Source organism: Coenobita brevimanus, unplaced genomic scaffold (genome assembly GCF_032717465.1).
Source record: "Coenobita brevimanus isolate Jiangsu-jjx unplaced genomic scaffold, ASM3271746v2 jjx.HiC_scaffold_165, whole genome shotgun sequence".
Lineage (NCBI taxonomy): Eukaryota > Metazoa > Arthropoda > Malacostraca > Decapoda > Coenobitidae > Coenobita > Coenobita brevimanus.
In genome coordinates this window covers 188,520-208,911 of record NW_027642504.1, presented here as the reverse complement: position 1 = coordinate 208,911, position 20,392 = coordinate 188,520, and the positions used below count along the sequence as shown (strand labels likewise).

The 20,392-nt window shown below is 42.3% G+C and overlaps 1 protein-coding gene across 1 annotated transcript in view; it reads left to right on the top strand.

Moving 5' to 3' along the window:
• Window positions 1–2,506: 2,506 nt before the first annotated feature.
• LOC145389627 (pre-rRNA-processing protein TSR1 homolog) overlaps window positions 2,507–20,392 on the top strand; it is a 55,306-nt gene continuing 37,420 nt past the window's right edge. Inside the window, exons 1-3 of the mRNA XM_080264865.1 lie at window positions 2,507–2,613; window positions 8,729–8,924; window positions 12,975–13,208. Of these exons, the coding sequence (XP_080120991.1) occupies window positions 2,507–2,613; window positions 8,729–8,924; window positions 12,975–13,208 (537 nt within the window). The remainder of the gene's footprint in view (window positions 2,614–8,728; window positions 8,925–12,974; window positions 13,209–20,392) is intronic.

The following is a 20,392-nucleotide window of genomic DNA, read 5'->3' as shown; positions in this document are numbered from 1 at the left end:
ACAGAGCATTGAATAGGCTACACTGATTAAGCACACAGGCTACGCTTGTAAGTTTCCCAATGAGGTGATCAGGCCTTTAAGTAACAATAATAATAATAACAGTAATAATGCCTAAGGTCTTTCAATAATAATTAATAATACATCACTGACTTAATAGCTACAATAGGCCTAACCTAATGTAAGATGCCCTTCCATGATAATAGTAGGCACCTTTCATTATCATTATTATTGATCATCTCTGAGGTTTGCTTAAAATTTTCTAGCTATATTTGTTCTATCTATCGACCTATCTATAGCTCTGACGCCTCGTTCCCTCCGGGAACTCCCCTTCAGGGAGTGGTTGTAAATCCTGTTTTTCCCACTAAAAAGGACATTTAAAATTCCCTTGTCTTCAGTTGAGGAAGCACCTGTCGGTATTAAAGACATATAGGGTAGGCCCACACCTAAAACTGTCCTAGTTTCCTCATTCTCAAGCTCAGTATAGTACAGTACCGATACTGTTGTCTCATGTTACCTATAATAAAATGCATTCCACAATGTTTTGAATGAAGATGAGTTTAATTGAAAATTGATTAAGCTCATTTCCTTCAGAACTCCTGAGGCCCTCTCCCAGTCCAGGAAGCGTGACACCAAATCTAGTATTCTTCAGTGGTTTACTCCAGCACGAGAATTCTTTAATGAATTTGATGCTGCAGACATTCTTCAGGACCCTTCAAGGATTTTTAACGTGGATGAAAGCGGGTTTTCACTGTCTCCTGCAACTGGGCAAGTATTAGCAATTCGGGGATTGCAGAATGTTGCAGGCACTACTTCTTCAAAAGCTAAGGATAACATAACTGTCCTTGCCTGTGTGTCAGCAGATGGTCAAGTTCCACCACCAATGATAATATACCCTAGAAAGAGGATCTCTGAGGCTGTTATTGAAAATTCAAGAGGAGAAGATTTTATCATGGGTAAAAGTGATTCAGGCTACATTATAACTGAGTGTTTCTATGAGTACATGTGTAATGGTTTCAATGACTGGCTTGAAGCTGATGATATTAAGAAGCCAGTTGTAGTTTGGTTTGACTGGCATGAGACCAGGGTTAACTTTCACTTGGCTAAAGATCTCAAGGACTTACAAATAATATTGTATGGGTTGCCCCCAAACTCAACTCACTTCATGCAACCACTTGACGTCTCAGTGTTTGGTCCCTTGAAAAAGGCTTGGAGGACAGCAGCTGCAGATTGGCAAGAGGATCACCCTGATGAAACACTTAACCAGACTTACTTTGCTCCAGTCTTTCTCTCTATGTATAAGAAGGCTTGCAAGAAGGAAAACATTGTTAATGGTTTCCGGAAATGTGGACTTCATCCATTTGATCCTGAGGCTCCTGACTATTCAAAGATCACACCTGAAGCAATGAAGGCTTGCTCTACAGTACTATTTGATGGAATTGATCAAGGTGGTATAGTAGAGAAAGGGACACAGACTGATTTTCTGACTCATGTGCATACTGGTGTACAAACTGATTCTCCCCAAGCATCTCTAGTCCAGCAAGGACTTCAAGAAGCAGAATGTGTGGCATCTATGTATAATAACATTCAACCTTCTATGCATTGCAGAGCAACAGCATGTGATTTGGCCCTGACTGATAAAGTAAAAAGGTTTCTCTTACAAAAAAGAGCTGAAGTTAATTTCAGAATACCATCAAAAGAGACATTCCTATCACCAAGCATGAAGAACAGGCCCAAACAAGGATCAACTATCAGCCCTGCATTTAAAAACTATAAGTGGTTCCCATCACCACGTAAAACACAAGGTCCTAAGTACAAAAAAACCATGAGAGACAAGACCTTTGCTCTTTCTTCGTCAGCCGCAATCCAGTTGCTGGAAGAGGAACGCAAAGCAAAACGAGCTTTAGAGCTCAATCTATCTATCTATCTATAGCCCGACGCCCTAATCCCGCAAAGGGTGGCCGCAGACAAAACGCCTCCAAGTCACTCTGTCACCCATCATTTGGCTCCCCTCCCCCCAACTCACCCCCCCCTCCCTCATATACCTCTCAACTCCATCCCTCCACCTCATCCTCGGTCTACCCCTCCCTCTCCCTCCCTCCACCTCACCTACATACACCCTCTTAGTCAGTCTTTCATTCTCCATCCTCTCCACATGCCCAAACCACCTCAGTGTATTTCTCCTAATCTTTTCAACCACATCCACATCTACCCCACAACGTTCCTTCACTTCTTCATTCGTCAACCTGTCCCTCCACGTCACTCCACATGCTCCTCTCAAGTAACTCATTTCCACTGCTCTCACTCTTGACTTGTTCCCCTCTTGCAAGGTTCACGCCTCGCTTCCATACGTCAGGGTAGGGATCACAAGAAATGCGAAAAGGACTCCAAACTTCCCAAGAAAGGCAAGTCCGCTCAGACGTCTGAACCTCTGCCTGCTTCAACATCAGTGAACACTCTAGCTAAGGAAAATGGAGATTCTTCCAGTGATGAATCGCTAGAAGCCAGCATGGTATCGCTGGAAGACAGTGATGATGACTCAGTTGGTGTAGAAACTATGGCCACTGAAAATGCAATGCAGTTTATAGATCTTCAACAGCAACCTGAGCAAGGATCGTGGGTTATAGTGAAGCTACCTGTCATTAACTCTACTTCCAGAGGTAGAAAGACTGTTACACATAAAGCTTGTCTTGGTAGGGTAGAGAGAGTAGAAGAAGAGGGCCTTGAAGTACACTTTCTTAAGGAATTGGAAGCTAAGAAAGATCACTTTGTTTGGGGCAGTTCTGAAGACCTTTCTTTCCCAGTGACACCAGATGAAGTTTGTGTTATTCAAAATAAATGTATAACTGATGTGATTCAGGGTAGAACTGCTACGATTAAGGTTGAAAATGGAGTACTAGCAGCTGGGAAGAGTTGTCTAGGAATAGTGTAATACCTGTAGGCCCATAATGTTTCTCTAGTGTGGAGTAAGTTTCATGCCAGAATGATCTTTGAAAGTAGTTTTACCTTGTATTTTAATTTCCAGAAACTGTGCTTCATAGACCTAGGCAGGCTAACTACCATGGTTACTTTTTCTTAGGAACATGATTAGTTTTGTTATTCGTAGGAACACATTTACTTTATATATTCTCAAGAACATGATTACCATAGTTCAAATTATTCTCAGGAATGTGGTTACTGGTAGGCTAACTAACATGATTATCATATTCTTAGCAACATGGTTAGTTTCCTTATTTATACGAACACTTATTTAAGTTATTCCCAAGAACATATGCAATTCAACTTATTTTCAGGAACATGGTGTCACGGGGGTTTTTAATATCACGGTAATTTTGATATATAAATGGTTAAATGTTATTTAAATTGATAATAATATTCAATAATATTGAAGAGCAGAGACAATGATTGTCTTGCTACATCAAGCAACGATTACTTTACGCTGACTTGCTACGATTCTCTAAGATCGAGAATTTATAAACTTTCTCAACAGTACACAGCAGAGACTAATTACTCACAATTGCTGACTTACTGTACTGTTAGCCTCTGGAGAAAGTTACATCACCCCTGACAATAAATAACTAATACTAATACTAACATCAGGTTCTTGCTGATGCATTAACTCCTGGCACAACGGATTTTAAGTTAATACAACAAGACTGGTCTAAGTACCAGTTATGAAAGCAAACGTTTATGCAAGCTAGGAGCTATATGGGAAATAAGCTTAATTATGGAGAAATGAAACAAGATTTTTACTCTACATTAAGCTCAAGAAATAGAACTGTTAAATTTATTAATCACAAAAATAAATTTAACATTACATTTCAAATCAAATCAATGAGACGCACTCGCTCACTCACACAAAAGCTAAATACTTACGCCTAGGGAAAAACACCTTAACTAAGCTCTTAAAACTACAAAATACACAAAAGAAATACCAGTCGATGAATGCTATGTATCACCGCTAAGGTGGGAGTACTGGGATTAACTGTAGGCTACTAATGGAGCTTGGGGTGCTAGCTGACCTCTCCACTTCTGAGCACAGACCCTTTCTCCGTCACAGCAAACACAAGACTGAATTCAAATCGTGGGAAAGAACAGCGGAGCACTCGGCCGCATTTTCTAACGGTCAAGTGAGCGAAACGCGCCCAAAACAATCGCTCATCGGAAGCGCTAATGTCTCACACAGAGACGATCGCGTATGACAATGAAAAACTGATTTGACAAAGCTTCCGTCCGAATGAGCGGTTAACTGAACGATAAACAGTGAGTTTTCCACTAATGGTTCGTGGCTTCTCACAAAAGGGAAATGTCGCGAATTGATTCGTGACACATGGTTAGCCTACTAATTCTGAGGAGCAAGGTTAAAACTGCTAAGCTCAGCTATATATTGTATTATCATTATTGCAAGTATATTAAACAGTATTTGCATCCTCATTCATGTGTTTCTTTTCCCCAGAAAATTTGCTTCTCTTCATTTTGTAACTAGGCCTCTAAGGGCAAGAGATAAATACAATTTTTTGAAGGTTTTATGTTGGAAAATACTATCCTAGAGGGAGAGGGCTTAAATTTAGGGATTTAGATTTTTAATGGAATGTGGTTGGAGTTAGCGGTCAAGTGACTGAACTTGGTGGTACTACCATTAACTCCAATCACATACCATATATATATGTATATCCAAAATGATGTTCCACAGATATTTGGCATTGCTCTTAATATAAACTTTAGTGACTGTTGAAGGATTTGAAGGGTAAACATAGTTACTTTTGCACATAGTTCAAGTTGAAATCTATGATCAAAATAAATACATGGCACTTTTTGATTGGATACTAACGCTCCTACCCTATGAGTAGAGAGAGAGTGAATATTCGTGAGATGCAGTTTGGGTTTATGCCAGGTAGGGGGACCACTGATGCCATATTCATTGTTCGACAGCTTCAGGAAAAATGTATTGGTAGGAGAAGGGATCTTTATTTTGTTTTGTTGATTTGGAAAAGGCCTTTGACAGAGTCCCTAGAGAGGTGGTGAAGTGGGCAATGAGAAAGCTTGGCTTGGAGGAGTAGCTGGTTAGGGTGGTTATGGCTATGTATGTGGGTGCTCACACCCAGGTAAGAGTGAGTGGAGATTTGAGTGATGGGTTTTCCTTGAATGTTGGTGTGCATCAGGGGTCAGTTTTGAGTCCCATGTTGTTTATCATAGTACTGTACTTGAAGCCCTTTCACGTGACTTTAGAAGCAGACTTCCGTGGGAGTTGTTGTATGCTGATGATTTGGTGTTGATTGCAGAGAACGAGAGGGAGGCGGAGGAAAGGTTTAGGAGGTGGAGAGATGATATTGGGCACAAGGGCTTAAGGGTAAATGCAGATAAAACAAAAGTGATGATATCTAGGGTTGGTGGCGGTACTGTCAAAGACGAGGGAGAGTGGCCATGTGCAGTTTGTCACAAGGGCGTGGGAAGTAATTCCACCTTGTGTGGTGTTTGTGATAAATGGGTGCATAAGAGATGTAGTGGTATCAGAGGTAGACTGCGAGATAATGCTGATTTTATGTGTACGGCGTGCCGGGGTGAGCAGGTGGAGATTGTCAGACGTGAAAGAATTGAACTTGCTGGTGAATCTCTTGAGTGTGTGGAAGAGTTTTGTTATTTGGGAGACATGTTGTGTGCTGGAGGTGGGGCTGGAGGTAGCTCTGTGGCTGGTGTGAGAAGTGGTTGGAAGAAGTTCAGGGAGCTCTTGCCTCTCTTGACATTGAGAGGACTCTCCCTACATGCTAAGGGGTCTTTCTATGCAGCATGTGTTAGGAGTGTAATGCTGTATGGTAGTGAGACCTGGGCAGTGAAGGAGGAAGATATTCGCCGGCTCAGACATACAGAAATGACAATGATCAGGTGGATGTGTAGTGCGTCCCTGCGTCCAAGGTCTGGGGGGCCTGGGTTTACGATGGAAGAGTTGAGAGGTAGGATGGGACTGGAGTGTATTGGTGTTGTGATGAGGAGAGGTAGATTGAGATGGTTTGGACATGTGGAGAGGATGGGGGATGATAATTGGGTGAGGAAGGTGAGAAGTGTTAATATTGGGGGTGGGGTTACGAGGAGTAGACTGAGAAAGACATGGGACGAGGTCATTAAGTGTGACCTCATGGTTAAGGGACTGAACAGGGAGGCTGCAATGGATCGTGCAGCATGGAGAACTGCCATTAGGTGACCAAGGCCGACGCATGCAAGCATGTTGGAGCCTTTAAAAACAAAACGAAACGAAACGATCATCATCATCATCCGGACCTTCTTTCCCACCCAAGGGCAGGGTGAGGAGTAGCAATGTCCAGACAGCCCAAATTTGCCCAGTCCAATGGGCCATGCTTCCATTCACTCATCATTCATGCCCCCGGAATCTTGGCTCTATTGGATTTGCCAAAAACCTTCACCACGTTCTGTAGCTTCACATAAACGTATCCGATTGAGTCAATCCGGACGCTGCCACGTTAAAAAGGGGTGCCAGATTTCCTGATCATGCACTTCTCCTCATAACATTCATCCAGCCAGCTCGATCTCTCATCAATTCCCTAGCCTCACTGACTTCCAAACCTCTCTTCCTCACACACTCATCCACCATATCTCTCCACCTTCTCCTTTGCTTACCTCGCCTCCTCCCTCCTTCAAATTCACTCAGATTTACCTTTTTCACCACTCTGTTGTTATCCATTCTCTCCACATGACCATACCTTCTCAGTACACTCTCTTCGATTCTGGTGTCCACCAACTTCATCACTCCACGCCTTTTCACGAATCACATTATTTCGTATCCTGTCCACCCACTGTACTCCACATACATTCCGCAGCAGTTTATCTCCACTGCTCCCACTCTTGACTTTTCATTTCCATGCCACACCATAATCTCACATCCATATGTTAAAGTTGGCACTAACACTCCTTCATGTAAGCCTCACACAGCTGCAACACTCAAGCCTCTGTTTCTTATCAAGGCCTTCATTGCACCAGCTACTTTCGTTCCTTGTGTCACTCGACTTTCCAGTTCTTGCACATTTTCTTCTCTTTTCTGTCACTGTACACAGGTATTTGAACTCCCTCACCAATTCCAGTTTCTCTCCAGTCACTGTAGCATCACACTAGGAATCACTTTCTCAGTAACCATCACTTTATTGTTTTCTATGTTAACTCTCGAGGCACGACACTCACAGACGTCAAGAAAACTCTACACTAGTCTACCAAGTTCTTGTTCGATATTTGCAAGCAGTACTGCATCATTAGTATACAACAAATTTGAGATATTCCATTCATTACCAATGCCATCCCCCTCTCCATTACATGTGTTTTTACATCTCACATCACCCCATCCATATATATATTGAACAGCCATGGGGACATCACACAACCTTGTCGCATGCCCACACCAATCGTGAACCATTCACTTAGATGCCCATTAAAACTTTCTCATGTTTCGTTACCATCATAAAAACTCTTGACGGCACCTAGCAGCTTACCATATACAGGATACAAGAATATTTTAAAAATTAAAATATATATATGTTTTTGAGTTGTGAAGGAAATGGTTCATACAGTAGTTCTGTTATACACTGAAGATTGTAAGGATGTCCAAATATTTTTTAAATCTTTTTTATTATTTACTTACCATTAGGCAAATGGGGGTATGCAAAATCATGAAAAAAAAAATGCCTACACAACATTAATTTTTTTCCTGATATTTGAAATCCACTAAACTGTGAGTATAATGAGTATAAACATGTACATGACATCTCATAAACTTTGTGTGGTACCGATAGCTAAACTTTGATTGCAATTTACTCAAAACATCACTTTGGCAGTTTCGCCCCTTTACCTCTTGGAGCCCTGGCTTTACCTCTATGATGTAGTTATTAATCAACAGCAGGAATGTCTAACATGCCATCAAGGACATATAATAAAATTTAACAGTTGAGACTTGTCATCCTTCGTTGCAGTTGGATTTAGACCTGGCAATCTAGGAAGTAAGGTATGAGAACTTTTGCTGTAGTGTTTATGTGAATCAGCAAGTAATTGCTGTACTACTGGTGGATAAGGCAGATAGTAGGACATTCTGTACACCATTTTGAAGCTTGGGAATGTTTTTTGTATACCTGTGTATTAAAAGTACTGTGAAGTTGGAAGTATATTAATGTGTTTGCCGGTGTGATATTATTACTGTATCTGGAGACTTCATGGTACAGTCTTTTAGTTACTGAGTGTAGAAAACTGTGTGTGTTTATATGGAGTTACAGCACTACCTTTTGTATTTCATAGGTATATATTTGTGTATTGATGTAGACATTTAATGTTTTCAATACTCTTAAGAGAGCAAAATGATCCATATGCAGTCAGTCCTCAGTATATATCAGAAATATGCCAAAATATTATAACCACTTGATTATAAAACTGTTTTTTTAAATGGGGGGTTGGTGGGACATTAAATTGTTTGTAGAGGCTGCATTGGAGCTTTAATGGGCAGTGCTTTTGTAATTTGCAGTGGACATCATTGCCAAGAATCATATATAAAGATAAAGCAATATATAAAGAGTACAAACTGCAATTGAACATCTTCCTTTCATGCCTTATTGCAATATTGTAACCTATTGACTCCCTTAGGTTAGGATAGTAGATAAAAGATCTGTGTATTTTCAGCCAATGTCTGCAATGAATAAATAAGTAGAAAACTGTAATTTTTACTGTTTGGCCTCGAGAGACAGCAGCAGGCAAGGCAACGACTAGCGCGGGAAATAGAGGTGCGATTTCCTGGGCCTGGTCGTGTCATGAGCATCACTCGGCCTCAGGAAGCACTGCTAGTTCTGCGACAAATTGGACAGCAGCGGCAACGGCCAATCTTCTTTCGTGATCACAGGCCTCATATGATGGCAGAGCATGTTGAATTTGTGGAGGAGGTATGTTACTGTTTTTGTTGCTGTTGTTGCCCCAGGCTCATCTGGATGCAAACCTATTGGATTATAAGAAAACAGCTCACTTCAGCATGTTGTTCCTATAAATCCTTTGTTGCAGTTGGTTTGAAGGAGTGTATGCATTGTGAAAATTAGGGGCATGAGATGAACGTGCTCTAGTGTAAGGGTGTACATTACTGGAGACATGAAAATTTTTGACATTAATTCACACCTCTCGCATTGCACATGACCATGTGAATCTGCCCATTTGGTTGGGGCCCTGGGCAGGTATTGGGCCCTCCAAGGCTCTCCAAAACGTTTGCCATGACTAATTGATTTTTAAATTGGGGAATCTGGGGGACATTTAACCAGGCCAAAAACCCTGGTTATATGGTTTCCACCCAGCTTAGTAAATGGTTCCCAGGGTACAGGAAACTGAGTGACAAGACAAATGGTTTTCTGTACCCAGGAATCCATTTACTACGCTGGGTGTTAACCACATAACTGGGGTTTATGGCCGGGTTAAGTGTCCCCCAGATTCCCCATCTAAAAATCATTTAGTCATGGCAAATTTTCGTAGGGCCCAATACCTGCCCAGGGCCCACCCAAATGAGCAGATTTACATTGCCATATGGAATGTGAGAGGTGTGAATGAGGAAGGCAAGAGGGTGGAAGTGGTGAATAAGTTCAAGTGTGCAAGATATGTCGTGACGGCATTGTGTGAAACAAAGATTAAAAGATGTGAAGTGGAGGTGTGGAAGGGTGTGAAATGTTTTGGCATGAATGGGCGAGGAAGATGCAAGGAAGAAGTTGCTTTGTTGATGAATCAGGTTTGGCAGAGTGGAATGAAAGATTACAGTTGTGTCAGCTCGAGATGTATGAATGTCAAGTTCAAGTTTGAGAAGGTGAAAGTGGCAGTGATTGTTGCGTATGCGCCGTGTGTTGACAGGAGTGAGAGAAAGAAAGACAGGCTTTCGGATGAGCTGGATAAAGCAGTGGAAGAAATGCCCGGGAGCTATAAAGTGATTGTAATGGGCGATATGAATGGAAGAGTAGACATTGGTCCTGAGGATGACATAATGGGTTGTAATAGAGTACCAGGAGAAAATGATACTGGGAAGCGGCTGAAGGATGTGTGTCAGGAAAGGAGGTTGTGCATTTGTGACTCATATTTTGAACACAAAGATGCACATAAATAAACTGTACATGGTATATAGGGAACGGGGATCGTGTTGAAAGGAGCCCAATTGATTACATGCTCAATGCTGAGAAGGGTTGCTGATATGAGGGCCGCGAGAGGGTGATGTAGAGATCTGTCAGATCATATGACTTTGGTATGCAAGATCAAGCTGAGAGGAGTGAGGTGGACCTGAAGACAGAGGAGCAGTCAGGGAGAAAGACTGCAAGTCGAGAAGCTGAGGATCAAAGAAATGGCAGATGAATACAGGACGAAGGTAGGGGAGGAGTTGGAATCAGTGAATTGGATTGAAATGGATCTGGACAGCGTGTGGAATGCATATAGGGATTGCTTAGTTAGGGATGCTAAAGCGGTGTATGGCATGGCAAGAGTAACAGCAAAGCAGAAAGTTACGACGTGGTGGGATGGAGAGGTTAAGAGAGCAGTGGGGGAAAAGAGGAAGAAGTGCTTAGAGTTGTTACAGAACAGGGGTTTTGTTGAAATAAGAATGGAATATTTTGAGAGCAAGAAGCATGTAAAGAGACTAGTGAAAAGGAAGGAGGAGGTAAATGATGATCTAGGAAGAAAATGAATGCAAATTACGTACTCGAAAATTGGACGTTATTCTGGAAAGAGGTGCGGATGTGTAGAAGTGACAGCGGAGAGAAGTGCGAAAGTGTGAAGGATGTAAGTGGTAGAATATTAACCTATAAAGATAAAGTAAGGACCAGATAAAAAGAATATTTTGAAAGCTGATGAATGGGAAAAGAGAGAGCAGAGCAGCTGTAAACATGATTGGTTTTGGAGGCGTGCAGAGAAGGAATACAATACCAGGAAACGTGACTCTTGCACAGTTGAAAAACGCTGTGAAGCAGCTGAAAAATGGGAAAGCAGCTGGGGTTGATGAGGTGTATGCAGAGATGATTTAAGTGTAATGGAGAGAGCAGATTGAAGTGCTTGTTGGAAACATGTAAGAAGGCTTGGATGAGTGAAACTCCGCCAGCAGAGTGGAAAAAGGCTGTGATTGTACCCCCGTACAGATATAAAGGTGAGCGAAGTGAGTGCAAGAATTATCGTAGCGTAAATTTATTGAGTGTGAAAGGGAAGATGTATGAAAATTATAATAGAAAAAGAAAGAGAGATATCAGAACTAGTGAGTGATGAAAAAGGTGGCTTTAGGAGTGGCAGAGGATACGTGGATCAAATATTTTGCCGTGAGACAGATATTGGGGAAGGCTCGTGTGAATGACTATAAGGTGTTTATGTGATTTGTGGATTTGGAAAAGGCATACGACAAAGTAGACAGAGAAGGGTTGCGGAAGGTTTTGCGCATGTACGGTGTAGACGGTAAGCTGCTAGCTGCCGTCAGCTGTTTTTATGATGATAATGAGGCATGTACAGTTTAAGGGTGAACGGGCATCTAAATGAATGGTTCATGATCAGTGTAGGAGTGCAACAAGGTTGTGTGATCTCCTCATGGTTGTTCAGTTTTTATATTGATGGGATGATGAGAGAAGTAAAAACACGAGTAATGGAAAGAGGGATGGTGTTGGTAATGAATGGTGATGGATGGAGTATCTCAAATTTGTTGTATTCTGATGATGCAGTGCTACATGCAGATACCAAACAAGAACTTGGTAGACTAGTGCAGAGTTCTGCTTATGTCTGTGAGTGTCGTGTCATGAGAGTAAATGTAGAGAAGAGTAAAGTGATGGTAATCGAGAGAGAAGGTGACTCCCTGTGTGATGTTACAGTGAATGGAGAGAGACTGCAATTTGTGAGAGAGTTCAGATACCTGGGTACAGTGATCAAAGAGAGAGGCCATGATAAGAAACAGAGGCTTGAGTGTGGCAGCTGTATGGGGCCTACATGAAGGAATGTTAGTGCCAACTTTAACATATGGGTGTGAGACTATGGTGTGGCATGAAAATGAAAAGTCAAGAGTGAGAGCAGTGGAAATGGGACTGCTGAGGAATGTATGTGGGGTACAGAGAGCGGATAGGATACAAAATAATGTGATTCATGAAAGATGCGGAGTGAGGAAGTCATTGGACACCAGAATTGAAGAGAGTGTACTGAGGTGGTTTGGTCATGTGGAGAGAATGGATAACAATAGAGTGGTGAACAAGGTACAGTATATCTGAGCGATTTGAAGGAGGGAGGTGGCAAGGGATAGGATGGATGAGTGTGTGAGTAAGAGAGATATGGAAGTCGGTTAGGCTAAAGGACTGATGAGATCGAGCTGACTGGATGAATGTTGTGAGAAGAAGCGCATGATCAGGGATTTGGCACTCCTTTTTAACATGACAGCATTGAGATTGACTCTGTCATGTATGTTTAGGTGATGCAACAGAATGTGGTGAAGGTTTTTTGGCATATCAGATAGAGCCAGGATTCTAGGGAGTTGAATGATGAATGAATGGAAGCGTGGCCCATTGCACTGGGCAGACTTGGACTGTCTGGACGTTGCTACTCCTCACCCTGCCCTAGGGTAGGAAAGGAGGTCCCGATGATGATGATGATGTGATGAATACTTCCCTAAGTCTCTTCATTCCAGTGACTTGTTTCACTTTACTCAGGACACCACCTTCCATCCATCCATCCATCATCTAATCCTACGTTGCCCCCAAGTGATTTTATTCAGTCTGGGGGAGGTGTCCTGTATTGAAGGAGGTAAATAGGAACACCACTAGATGACTTTATTGGTCTTATGTCTTGTAGTGAATAAAATTGTCTGGAAAAGGCACATCATTGGATGAAAGAGGTTAATAAATGGTCCTAAGGTATCATCATCATTGTCATTGTCATTGTCAGTCATCATCATTATACTGTATATACATACATACATACCTGGTGTATAATCAAACCTGTATCCATAGGGGTCAACAGGAACTCTGAAAATGGAGGGTTACGTACGTGGACGAGAGCTGTCTGTCAATGGATTGATCCATATACCCGGGTGGGGGGACTATCAAATGTCCAGGATAGACTCTCACCAGGACCCTCACCCTCTAATGCCAAGACGGAATGAGGAAGACAGGCTTGATGATAGCACATATCTACTGGAGGAGGCTGATCCTGAGAAACAAGAATCGCTGACAGCTACTAATGAGGTTAGTAGCTGTGATTGTAGCCCCAGGTTCATCTGAGCATGAACTCGGTGAACTGTAGTCTGAAGTTAACCCTTCTCTTTCAGGGGAAAGGGAGAGAGCTGAGGAAAAATGTATAACTGGACAGACAGTAAAATTCCTTGACTGTATAGATGCCATTTGATAAAGACATCTCTCTGTAGTATCATTTAGGTTTGTAAACAGGCTAAAGGAGATAAAGGGCTAAAGGAGAGGGCTGAAAAGAATTAAGTGAAGAATAATTACTTCAGCAAAATGTTATCTCTGTTTTATTCATGCTGCATTTCAGTCACCTTAACCCCTTCGTTACCGTATTTCTGTCCCCCCTGCTCAGCACCCCCCCCCCCCCCCACCGCCAAACAGAATTTCCCCCAGGCATGGCTCTTTCGTGGGGTAGTATTTATTTTATCATTACATCGGTTCTACTTGCTTTATATTATTTATTTTTGTATTGGTAAGTAAATTTTGACCACAAGATGTGTTTATGATATGTTATAATAATGTACATACAGTAATAATACTACATGTCTAACCAATTGATTTAGTAAACCTACGATATACAGATAAATATAGTAGATAGCGATATAAATGAATGAACAGAGAAGAAAATATTGATTATATTATTTACCTTGTAAGTTTGAAGAAGATCCATGAAGAATGAGGTAGGTGGCAGGCAGGTCAAAAGTAGGTGGGGGTGGGGTGATGCTCTCCGAGGCAGACGCACCGAGGCAGGTTGGTGTGGCAGGTGGCGCACCCCGAGGCAGGTGCACCAGGTATGCCACAGTGCCTACCGGGAGTGCCAAGCATGGTAGTGCTCCACTGAACACAAACCAGGCTGCTGAGGGCAGGCAGGGCAGTTCTCTCTGGAAAACTTTGCCATACCCTCTATGTGACACACTCAGCACCGTTTTTGAGGCCATCGTTTCTTCTCGGTGGCAGGTATGACCAGCAGACCATGGCAGACACCAGCCTCATCCACCTGCATCCCCTCCCCTCGCCTAGCCTTCTTCTTGTCCTTCTTCCTGGGAGATGATTTCTTTACCTCATGCACCTCCACTAGTGCAGCATAACCAAGGGAGTATTCAGAGAGAAGTTCGTGAATGACCAGTCGAATACAGTCCCCATACTCTATCCACTTTTTTTGCTGATTGAGGTTCATGAAGATAGTCCGTGAGTTGAGGAGCATTCAAGCAATAATGTGTAGTCCTATTTTCTTGAACCAGGAATAGGACTTCCTGGTGGGGTCAGTTGGTTCAAGAAGCTGATCCACCAGATCAACTGAGCCCATTAGGTCATTGTAGCGTTGGGTGGGACTTGGCTTCTTCACAAACTCTTGTCTTCCCCCCCTCAGATGGCAAGTGCGTTCCACAAAGCCAGCCTCATATTTTGTAGTGATGAGACTGACATACTTTGTTTCACGAAACTTGATGATGAGGGTCTCGTCCTTCCTGGCGAACAAGGCTTGTCCCTTCTGAAGATTTTCATCCCTCACCATCTTGGGAACACCTCAGTTGGGAGGGATTGTACCTGTCATGAATGTGTCATGAGCAAACAGGTACTCGGCAAGGCGGAGGGAAGAGTACCAATTATCCAGTACAGTGTGTCTTCCTTTATTGAGGAGGTCCATCATGAGGAAGACAGGGACTCATTCAGACTTTGAAAGGGACTGTAGCTCCGGTTGTTCCAACATACGGTCGTACAGGCGGGGTGTGTATAGGCAGAAATTCCAGGTGTACCCCCTGCTACAGGGTGAGCTAGATCGTACAGAGAAAAGTTTGAATCCAAACCGCTTCCTCTTCGTCTTTATGTACTGCCTAAAGTGTAAACGGCCCTTGTAGAGGATGAGAGACTCATCACAGGCAAAGTTTTCCCCAGCAGAGAAATAGGAGGTGGTCTTTTCTTGCAATCCTCGTCAAGGGTTTCCTGGGCTCCGCATCATCAGGGTGGGAGTACCTAATGAACCTCTGTATCTGTGAGAACCGGTTTCTGCTCACGATGGAGGCATGTTATACGGGAGGCCCCTTGCCAAGTAATGAGGTACTCCAGTAGTCAGAAATCTTGGGTAGTTTGGTCACTCCCATCAGCAACTGCAGGGCAGTGAAAACATACATTTCATCCCGAGTCACATCACGCCACTTTCTGCCCATAAATTTGATCCTCTTATGGCTGGGTTTTCTCTGAAAAATTTATTAGCTCTCTCATTGGTACAAAGGCAGAGGGAGTCGACGATATCATGCGATAGAAACAGCTGGAAGCCGTCCAGGGCGGACATGGTTTCTGCCTTATGCTGTGCAAGTATTCCTGGATGCACATCCTCAAAATCATCGATGATATCAGGCAAGGGAGTGGGACGGTGGTCAGCAAAGGGATTTACCAGGATGTTGAATGTGGGAAGTGCAGTCAGGTCGTGGAGTGGCAATGGTGAACTGGCCAAACTGATATCAGAATCAGTATCACTTTCTCCACAACTATTGCTCACGTCACTGTCATTGTCGGGCATGTACTCATCAGAGTCGCTCACAGTTATGTCAGATTGTGTTTCATCGTCAGACACTTCAAAGTCACTATCCAAGTCGGATTCACTCTCGTAGGAAGCCATAGCACTGAAGTAAATCCAAAGGCACTGACACGTGTGGCTCCTTGAAAAAATCTACGGCGTGCCTCAACACACTTTCCTACGGTACCACAACTCTTGCTAAGCTACCGAGAGTCCCCTTACCAAGAAGTATTATCTGGCTATATTTTATCACATGTTATAGGGCATTATATGTACCAAATTCAAAATATATAGGGTACAATGACCTATACAACATACTGTATTTCATTTTCATAAAACTATGCCCCATGGCAGGGGAGTGCGGCATCAATGGCAGAGTTGCCATATGTTATCACAAATGTGATCATAAAGCACAAAACCCGAGGAAGAGGAAGCCCAATAGGCCCCTATAATGATCGTGAGTACCCTAGTACTCACGATCATATTTGGTTCCGCTGCTGAAATTTCATTTTGAGTATGGGGGTACACATTTTGGAAATTCGGTAAAGAAGGGGTTAAGAAAGACCTCTTATAGATGTACTGTGGGTCACAAAAGTATTGGTGCACTGGGGGTCCGATGCCTACCGGAAACATTCAAACAACTTCTTACATTACCAACATCTCATTGTATATGAACAATGTCTGTTTTTATAAACATGACATATTGTGGTAGGTGGGGGTGCCCATCATCCACTCACTCTGTGTAGGGATGCCTTATGGTCCCTACACTGAGTGACAAGCCGAGTGGTTTCCTATACCCAGGAAACCATTTACTATGCTGGGTGGTAACCATATAACCAGGGTTTTTGGCCAGGTTAAGTGTCCTCCAGATTCCACTATCTTGTTGTTTTTCATGCATCAAAGACTCAGTTCTTGCACCTATCAACCCGACAAAATCTTCCACAGGTGTACCTGCTAATGTTTAATAATATTCATCTTGATCCTGCATCATCCTTGAACATGCTTGGGGTTTCATTCACTCGGGACTTATCTTGGAAAGATCATATTACATCTCTTGTAAAATCTGCTTCCAAGAGATTAGGTGTGCTAAGCCAACTCCATTCCTTCTTTACCCCTGCACAATTGTTGACTCTATACAGGGGTTTTATCCGCCCCTGTTTAGAGTACAACTCTCATGTCTGGGGAGGCTCCCCACATACTGTACAGCTCTTCTCAATAGGGTGAAGTCAAAGGCTTTTCATCTCATTAACTCTCCTCCTCTTACTGGCTCCCTTCAACCTCCGTCTCTTTGCTGCAGTGTTGCATCTTTATCTCTCTTCTATCACATCTTCAATGGTTACTGCTCCTCTGAACTGTCTGCTTGTATTCCTCCACCTCTATGATGGGCGTGTAGCACCCATCTAGCAGCAAACTCTCATCCCTTTTTCTGTCCAGCTCTCTGATGCAAGAGCTAACTGTTACTCCCAATCCTTCATTTATGCAACAGGTCAACTCTGGAACTGTCTCCCTCTGTCTGTATTTCCTGCTAGCTATGATCTCCAGTCTTTCGAACACAGTGTGTCCAGGCGTCTCAAAACAATCGGATCTTGATTTTGGCTCTCTCTTGTATTTTGTTTTTCTCTTGCAAGGAACAGTTTTGCAGTCTCATGGCCTTTGGTTCCTTCTTCCTAGCATAAAAAAAAAAAAAAAATGCTGGCAAATGTTTCAGAGAGCCTCAGAGGCCCCATACCTGCCCAGGGCCCCGACCAAATGGGTAGATTCGCATGGCCATGTGGAATGAGAGAGGTGTGAATGAGGAGAACAAGAGGGTGGAAGTAGTTTACGTGTTCAAGAGTGCGAGAAATGTGTGATGGCATTGTGTGAAACAAAGATGACCACACTGACCATCTTCCACGCCTCACAGCCGGTGTGCGACCAACACGTGAATCGTGCGTGGTGGAAAGAGGGGGGGGGGCGGATGACAGCTCACATCCATCCATCCAACATCTAATCCTACGTAGCCCCATGAGGAGCGTAGGAGCCCGGGGCTAGGAAAGTTGGTCCTGGCATTTAAGATGAGAGTGACATTACTATAGACTCATGATAGACTCAGTGTTATGCTTTTCCCCTTACAATTGATTACCCCCAAAAAATGACATTCCCTAGTTACAATAATCATTCATCACAACCTCTCTCAGTACACTTGCATCGAAAAAACAATGAAAATCATCATGTCTCACACCACTTGTGCATGTGTACATGATGGTAGATTGTGTGACCTTAGGAATATATTCCTTCCCACTTGAGATTTTATTATAGAGACTGAATACTAATAAATTACAGTAGAAAAAAAAAAAGACTTAGCAAATAGGTAACTTAATCTACATTCTGATCACGTTCTCATGGAAACAGCTACACCCTGGCCACACACTCTCACTTAGCCGACCTTTTGGTCGTAAAATAAACTGGATACGACTCATTATCATTTCCGGGCACTATATGGTGTGACAAGAGTAACAACAAAGATGAAAGGTACGGCATGGTGGGATGAAAAAGTTAAGAAACCAGGGAAGGAAAAGAGGAAGCAGTAGCTAGAGTGGCTACAGAACAGGGCAGGGATGCACAGAACTCCGTCGGATGGCAGCCTTAAGGCTGGCCTTAAATGAAATATTAAAGGCGGCCCTACGGCTGCCTCTAAGGCCCATGCACGACGACCCCTTGCCTTGTGTGAAGGGTGACTTAAGTTTCGTGCATTGGCTTTAGCTAAGGCTAGCCTTAACTGTAGTGAATGTTTTGGGGTAAATCTCGTGCGTCAGCTGAGACTCTTCTGACCAATCAGACGGCAGAACACAGAAACACTGGGGCAGTCACAGAGCTTTAAGAATCAGCTGGAGATGAGAGGCGAGAGTGAGTGTTTATGTTACTGGCAATGTGGGGAAACCCGTCACATATAATGCCTAGGTAAACTATGTAATGCTAAAATTTCAAGACAAGGTCTAAGAAAATCACCTGTACACATTTCCTTGGTATTCTGTAGATTACCGTGTTTGTTTTAGGCAAAGTGAGGAACGACCAAACTATAGCAAACCGGCAAATGTGAAATCAGTTATTTCAGTATGTTAGGCTAATTTAGACTGCGGTTAGGTTCGGCTGGGATAGTCTAAGCTACGTTCAAATTCGATATAGGTAGGTTAGGTTAGGTTAATTTAGGTAAATGCTTAACACAGCACTCTTCTAAATTAGCCTAACCTAACCTAGCCTAACCTAACTTAAACTTAACCTAGATTATCCCAGCCTTACCCCCTCTTGTTTATTATACTTTGCCATAAAAATGCTAGACATTCTACAGAATACCTAGCATTCTGATAAAATCCCTAGGTAAAATGTATGATGTCAGAATGAAATAAGCTTATTTCATACCTTGCCAAAAAATGCTAGACATGCTGTCAAATACCTGGGCATTCTATACAATACCTTATTTTCACACAATGCCGGTAACTTAACACAACAGTCAAGGATAAGCAAGTGAAGTACCAGTAATTAATTGAAAACAGTGTAGGATGCAATGAAAATCACTCCAGTATTACACCCACACAACCAGGGCCGGATTTACTTGCTTGTGGGCCCTAGGCCAAATCTCATCAGTGGCCCCCCCGCGCCAAAAAAAATTATATATATATATATATATATATATATACTGTACACACACACACACACACACACACACACACACACACACACACACATATATATATATATATATATATATATATATATATATATATATTAATCAAATTTTTATTTTGTGCAGAACCTATTCTTACACAGAGGACTAATGGAAAAATACAGTTAAACTGAAGCAGAATAAATTTTACACTAAGAATTACAGTACAACGTAACACATCAATAATTTTTAATCAAATTAGTTCCATATCAGGTGCATCAAAGCAGATTAAAGTAAATCAAGTTCTATATCAAGTACATCAAAGTAAATCAGGTTCCATATGCAGTACATGTTACACATTGAAATAATGGAAAAAAATACAATGAAAACGAAGAAAAATAAATTTGGAAGCACAACTATGTGAAGTTCAGAATGACTTTTTCCTGCTTTTTTCCAAGGCAAATTTGTCAATGATACTGTTTGTGTCAAGGGATTGTAAGAGGTCAGATTCAATGCATAGTAGTGAAAGTGAGTTTAGTCTGGTTTGTCCCAAAGTTGATCTTAGGTGATTTTTCACCCTAGGTAGAGTAGAAAAGAACTTCTCTCCCTGACAGTTTGTAATGGGGATGGTAAGGAAAATTCTCAACAAGATACTAATGTTTGGAAAGGCAGCTGTCAAAACACCATCTTTGGACCTCAGCAAAGTGGAAATGTTTGTCACTAACCTGTCAGATTCAGAGGACAAAATGTCTTTAAACTGCAAAAATTCATCTAAAATAGATGCTTCCAGGTCACTGGAATAGGTACTGACAAGGAGCTCCAGTTGAGCTTTGAGGTCATCATACTTCATACTGTCATACTCTGTTAAGAAGCTAAACAGCTTCTTTAATTCTGAATAGGCATTCACTCTATGCTCTAATTCATTCCTAAGGCAGTCTAATATTGTGTAGAAATTGTCCACCTTGAACTTCTGACGTGGATCAAGATGGGTTTCATTCCCAACTGATTCATCAAAGAATTTTTTTCTCT